The 6,927-nt window shown below is 38.1% G+C and overlaps 1 protein-coding gene across 1 annotated transcript; it reads left to right on the forward strand.

Annotated features, from left to right (window-relative positions):
• Nucleotides 1–5,279: 5,279 nt before the first annotated feature.
• Nucleotides 5,280–6,927, forward strand: LOC141667269 (V-type proton ATPase 16 kDa proteolipid subunit). Its single transcript, XM_074473688.1, has 3 exons — nucleotides 5,280–5,434; nucleotides 5,836–6,121; nucleotides 6,503–6,927. Exons 1-3 carry the CDS (start codon nucleotides 5,356–5,358, stop codon nucleotides 6,633–6,635), a joined length of 498 nt encoding a protein of 165 aa, XP_074329789.1. The 5' UTR covers nucleotides 5,280–5,355; the 3' UTR covers nucleotides 6,636–6,927.

Below are 6,927 nucleotides of genomic sequence, written 5' to 3' on the forward strand. Positions count from 1 at the left end.
TATTACAACCTAAGGGTTAAAGAAAGATTCTTCAAGCAAGGAGATTTGGTATTAAGGAAAGTGGAAGCTTCTGGTGTAGGACAGAAAGGAAAACTTGCCCCAAATTGGGAAGGGCCGTACAGAGTCAAGAGCGTTCAGGGTAGAGGAACCTACAAGCTGGAGACTATGGATGGTTTTGAAGTCCCGAGAACCTGGCACGCACAAAACCTGAAGGTTTACTACGTGTAAGATAATCGAAGTACGATTCTCACTTGTCATAATGACAAGTAGGTTTAAAAGCACCTTGAAGCTTTGCTTGCGTAGGATTTTATATTCCAGTAGAATTTATATTATCGAGGGTCGAACCCTTGCTATGTAAGGTTTTGGAAAACCAGACTTCATATTAAAGAGTTTGAAATTATTTCAACCTATGGATGTTTGAGTTGTGTGGCCAATTAAATCAAGTATGAATGCATATTAATGTATCGGAAAAATAAAGGAGAGAGATGCGAATAAGGAAAGTAGCATATAAAATAACCCCTGAGGGTAATAAGTTTTGATACAAACAAAAGTCCACACATAAGTTTAGGATAAAATTACAAAATGAAAAAACTACTCCTCCATGCGGGAGCCTTCATTCTCTTGCTCCTTATCAGCACCTTCAGCATCCTTCGCAGGAGAAGCGGGAGGAGAAGCAGTGTTAGGATCCAAGATGCGATCATCTGGCTGAGGGGAGTTGAATAGGGCATCTATGATGTCCTCCGTCTCAGTCTGCTCAGGACTTATAAAGTCCTTAGGGTCGACTAAGCCCAGATGCCTCTCAGAAACCGCCTTTACGGTCGCATCCCATCCCTGAGTAAACTGTAGGGAATAAAGACCCTCATCATGAATCTCCATGAGATTCTTAAACTTGTCATAATCCATGTAGTCATCGATGAGCTTATCCTTATCCCTCCTAAGTTTCACCAGCTCGGAATGAGCCTTAGCCAGCTCCTCCTTCTTCGTGTCCAGCTTCTTCTCCATGACCTTGGCTCTCTCCTCCCATTTCTTCATCTCCTTCTCAAACTCATCAGAGTTACCCTTCCAGGACCTAGCCTGGTGGAGGGCCGCCTGGAAGTAGGTGTTACTCTGCAAAGAAATATGAGTTAACACAAGCTCGTTGAAATAAGAGAAAGTTGGAATTCAAAGAAAAAAAAGAGAAGAAAAAAGAAAGTTACCGCAGCTTGGGCTTGAGAACCCAGAAGCTCAATAGTCTCGATATCACTCCCCGTAACAATGTCAGTAAAATCGTGGGGAGTGATGGAATGGTACGACCAATCCTTAGCATGTTTGGTGGATCCAACCACCGTATCGCTCCTCCTGAAGCCCCAGTTAGGCCTGAAGGAATGCGCCTTAAGTGGAGGATCCACATCATCCCCAGCTCAACCACCGGGACGTGGGGCTTAAGGAAAGAAGGACCATCAGGCTTGCTCCTAGGGTCCCTGTTTAGCTTGGCCCTCTTCTGGCGGCCTGACTCCCCTTCCTTGGGCCTGTTGACATTATTGATGGCCTCGCAAGCTGAAAAAGAAAGATAGAAAGAATATTAAATTGCAGGAGATAAAATGTTACAATTAAAGGGAAGGAAAAATGGTTATCCAGTTATAAATTTACCCTTATCACTGGCCTGAGAGAGACCAACTTTCTTCAAGGAAAACTCCTCTAAGAGGGTCCAGGTGTCTGTTTTCCCATCATCTGAAATTAAGGCTTGGTAGGCCACCTCCTCCTCATCAGATAATCTGATGCTACCTGGACTCCCATCTGACACTTTGCAAAAGGGCCTACGGAAGAGTGTGGCCCAATCACCCCCGACCCAGGTCAGCCTCACAAACTCGTCCCTCCATTTGGGGTTGTTCTCAACTATGGAATTACTATCAAAGATATGAGGGATTTTGGGCTGTTGACGAATTAAAACCCAACCTGGTTGACTCATGGAGCTATTATAGAATTGGAAAACTTTCCTAAAGACAGCTACGGAAAGAGGAAAATTGTTTCTAAGACAAAGGACCATAAAACAGATAATGTTCCTCCAAGCGTTAGGAGGGAGTTGACAAGGGTTGATTTGTACATCGGCAAGTAAGCGAGGAATAAATTCATGGAATGAGAACCTAAGACTCGCGGTCAGGGCTCCTCGATAGATAAACAAAGTATCCCCCTCCCAGTTACATGTCCTATCCCCAGGGGCGGCTGGAGTAATCCTAAGGTGGGGTGGAAGTCTGTACAGGGTGTTCATGGACTCGATTCTACCATCTAACTCATGAAAGGTGTTACCATGATTATACGAATCTAACTCAGATAGAGAGGGATATTCATCACCTCTAAAGTTAATCATATCAAGTAGGGAAGTATATGGAGATTGAATTTGAATGTTTATACCTCTCTTAGAAACATTCATCTTCTGCAAACGAGCCAAGTCACGATCCGCCATTGGTTTGCTTCGATTGAATGCTTGAAACCCAGAAAAACTTGAGAATGGTGGAGCTGCGGTGGCTGTGGTTGCCGGAAATCGTCTTCTCAAAGGGAGAACTCTAGAGAAAATTGTGAGAGAAAATATGAGAAGTGTGAAGTGAAGTGAGGATTCTCACTTCACACTACACTTATATAGGCGAAAAGCTCGGAATACGAGGCGTTTTTAGGCCCATTTAGCCAGGCCCAACCTAAAAGCCCATCTACAAGAAATGTCAGGAACAATCTAGAAACTCCCATGGAAAATGAAGGGTAAAAAATCGACCAAAATCTTAAGATGGGTCGATCGGAGTCCTGATCGACAAAGAAGAAAATCCTGATCGATACTTCAATCGATCAAAAGGGAAGAAACCTATTAAGTTCGATCAGAGTCCTGATCGACGCAAAAAAGGATCCTGATCGATATCTCATTCGAACAGGAGGGAAGAAATCCCCTAAGTTCGATGAGAGTCCTGATCGACGCAATAAAGGATCCTGATCGATATCTCATTCGAACATGAGGGAAGAAATCCCCTAAGTTCGATCAGAGTCCTGATCGACACCAAAGAGGATCCAGATCGATATTTCATTCGATCAGAACGGTAGAGAGCCACCCAGTTCGATCAGAATCCTGATCGAAATCGATCAGAATTCTGGTCGATTCTGCCCATGTTTCAGTCGACTAGAATGTCACTTTTGGAGGCTAGTTCGATCAGAATCCTGATCGAAATCGATCAGGAATTCTGATCGATTCTGCGTAGGTCCTGATCGAAGATCCAATCGACCATAATGTTACTTCCTGAGCTAGTTCGATCAGGATCCTGATCAAAATCGGTCAGGAATCCTGATCGATTTTGTATACATCCTGATCGATTTTGTATACATCCTGATCGATTTTGTATACATCCTGGTCGATTTTAAGGCAGAAAAATAAGGATAAATCCCAAGGAAAAATCCAGAAAATTAAGGATAAATCCCGGAAAAATTAGGGAAAGATCCAGAAAATTAAGGATAAATCCCGGAAAATTAGGGAAAATTCCTGAAAATTAAGGATAAATCCCAGAAAATTAGGGAAAAATCCAGAAAATTAAGGATAAATCCCAGAAAATTAGGGAAGATTCCTGAAAATTAAGGATAAATCCCAGAAATTAAGGGAAAAATCCAGGAAGTAAAAGATAAATCCCAGAAATTTAGGGAAAAATCCTAGAATTAAAGAAAAAAATAAATCGTTGTAAACGTGTAGGTCGCTCCACACTTTACGCAAAAACAAAACCCTGTAAGGGAATGAATAGATTTTAACTTCTGCGAAACCTAATCAATGTTTCCCAAAAGTTGGGGGGCAAATGATAGGGATAAATAAATCCTGATTGAATAATTAAATATTGCATTAATTGTACAAAGTATGGGCTGCTAGGCCCAATAAGAAGATGTATGACATTCAGACCAGAAAGGTTAACATGTTGATCAGGCCTGATGGACCAGATCAGGCCTGATGGAACAAAGAAAGCCCAAAAACCCTGATTATTTATTAATTTCGTAATTAATAAATAAGGGAGAAAAACAGTTATTAAGATAAGTCCTAATGGGGATATAAATCCTTGTAGATTGGCCTCAAGGGGACCTAAAAGGATAAGGAATCAGTTTCCTACTATCTAGGACTCCAAAGTCCATTCTAATTATGAGACTTGCCCACCAAGTCTCCTACACCAAGTCCAATTCAAGGACCCCCACATCTATATAAGGGGGCTCACCCCACAAATAAGAACTACGTTTTTTGACTTGATCATTGACAATCAGCAAGGTACGTAGGCATCTTGTTAAGGCAGATTGAGTCACGAAACACAAGAGCAGTCAAATCGAGTCTCGAAACTCACGTTCCTTAGTAATAAATACAACAATTATATATATTAGTTTTTTATCCATAACACTAATATAATAATATTATAAGAATAAATAAAAGGACATTTATCAAAAATATATTTTTTTGTAAAAAATATTTGCAACTTTATAAATTCCTGATTTTTTTTGCAATAAGACTATTTTATTCTGAAAATATTTACAAAAATACGTATTGCATAATATATTGCATTTATTTCAAATTGTGCAACTGTTTTTAGTTGCATTTCGAGTTACATTACATGCTGCATTTTCGGTTACAAATTATGTTTGCAAAATGTATTTTCGCAAATATTTTTTAAAATTCAAGATGCAGACGAGGTTGTAAAATGGTTACAAAATTGTAGAACATATTTTTACAAATATTTTTACAAATGATAGCATTTTTTGTAAAAAAATTGTAAAATTTAGATATATTTAAAAAAACCTAAATAAAAAGAACAAATAAATAATAGCTAAAAACAGGGTGATGGCCAAAAATAACTTTTTTTTAGAAGTTGTAACAAGAATACCATTTTTTGGAGTTTATGGCCAAAAATACCCTTCTAATACGCATTTTAGTAATGGGTAAATCTATTACACATCTGAAAAATAGGTATTACATAAAAAATTAAAAAAAATTAAAAAAAAAATAAAAAAAAAGAGAAGAACATGTGATACGCATGTCACAAATGCGTATCACCATAATCAAATGGGTGATACGCATTTTGTGAATGCGTATCTTATTTTTTATTTTTTTTTTCAATTTTTTTTAATACGAATTACTCATTTTTAAAATGCATATTAGTATACCCAACTGAAAAATGCGTATTAGACGGGTATTTTTGGCTAAAATTTTAAAAAGAGGTATTTTTGTGACAAACTCTAAAAAAAGAGGTATTTTTGTCATTTTTTCCTAAAAACAATATCATATAATTGTTAGTTCTCCTCCTCTCCTCAGATCCAATCAATTTATACTCACCCCAGTTTGTAAATCAGCTTCCACTAAGAAGAAAAGAGATGTCAACAGCATTCAGCGGTGATGAAACTGCCCCCTTCTTTGGATTCCTTGGCGCTGCTGCTGCCTTAGTTTTCTCATGTATGTAATTCTCTGATTATTTATTTTTTTTACGTTTTTTCTGATTATTTTTTGGTTTTATTGTTTGGATCTTGATTTTGTTATTTAATTTAAATGTAACCATGTTGTTAGTTTGTATTGTTTTTGCTTATTGTGTTTATGTTTAGAAGTTGTCACACTTTTCCGATTATTATTTGGATTTGACCTGAATAGGGTTAGTGTATATATGTTTGTATGCATCTATGATTTTAAGTTGTAATAGAATGGATGTGTAAGAATTCTAGTTGTAAAGATGTCGTGTATTGGACAATAAAAGACAAAATTCAGTTTGATGTATCATATATTGTCTCTTATATACTCATTTTGAAGGGTTTTTGTATTTTCTGTTTTTTTATGCTTGTATTGGATTGTTATTGGTTTAGGTATGGGGGCAGCGTACGGTACAGCTAAGAGTGGTGTAGGAGTGGCGTCAATGGGAGTGATGAGACCGGAGTTGGTGATGAAGTCAATTGTGCCGGTGGTTATGGCTGGTGTGCTGGGTATCTATGGTTTGATTATTGCTGTTATTATTAGTACAGGAATTAATCCCAAGGCGAAGTCTTACTATCTTTTTGATGGATATGCGCATCTCTCCTCTGGGCTTGCTTGTGGTCTTGCTGGACTTTCTGCTGGTATGGCAATCGGAATTGTTGGTGATGCTGGTGTTAGGTACTGTAATTTTTCTTTTGATTTCAAAGTGAATAAATTATCCTTAGTGATGTGTACGTACATCTAATTCTTTGTGGATATTAATGGGAATGAGTAGCAGCAGCTCGCCGCAAAGAGTAAGGATAGTTAATTAGAAAAATGGTGAATAAATTTGTTACTAGTATCAAAGTAAGCTTATGTGCATACTACGCGTTGTACAAACTTGTAGCAGTCACAAAAGGATATTAATTGCACTTATTGTTTAACATGAGACAGGAATAGCCGGTGTGGCGAGTAGAAGAAAAACCTGATTTAGTAATTAGTATGGTATTTAGGGGAAGGGAAGACGGTTTCTGGTTTGCTTTGATTGATTTGTGCTCAAAAGTTTATTGTGCCTTGCAGGGCTAATGCACAGCAGCCGAAGCTTTTTGTTGGAATGATCCTTATTCTCATTTTCGCTGAAGCTCTAGCCTTGTATGGTCTCATTGTTGGCATCATTTTGTCTTCAAGAGCTGGCCAATCCAGAGCCGACTAAGTTCAAAGCCTTTTCTTTCTGCATACATAAGTTTGAGTAATATTGTTTGTTCTTATCGAAGGAGAACTTGGAGGTCTGTCTTTTTGTGTGCCAGAGTCCTGCTTCATTGGGAAGTCATTGTTTTGTAACGGTAATATAAAGATATTCTTGATTGTGATTGTAATAGTAGGGAGTAATTCCCGTGCACAATAAATAAGCCCTGCTACAATCTATTCAATAGCTACTGTGTCGACAAGTTATGAACGAAACCTGAGTCGAAGGATTTTTGAATATAAAATTGTAGTTCATGATA

This window comes from Apium graveolens, chromosome 6 (assembly GCF_009905375.1).
Source record: "Apium graveolens cultivar Ventura chromosome 6, ASM990537v1, whole genome shotgun sequence".
Taxonomy (NCBI): Eukaryota; Viridiplantae; Streptophyta; class Magnoliopsida; order Apiales; family Apiaceae; genus Apium; species Apium graveolens.

Excerpts from the sequence above, each read along its gene's own strand:
- LOC141667269 (XM_074473688.1), top strand. The coding sequence starts at position 5,356 with ATGTCAACAGCATTCAGCGGTGATGAAACTGCCCCCTTCTTTGGATTC. Across the intron at positions 5,435-5,835 it reads TGCTGCCTTAGTTTTCTCAT|GTATGGGGGCAGCGTACGGT; the intron begins GTATGTAATTCT and ends TTATTGGTTTAG. Across the intron at positions 6,122-6,502 it reads GTTGGTGATGCTGGTGTTAG|GGCTAATGCACAGCAGCCGA; the intron begins GTACTGTAATTT and ends TGTGCCTTGCAG.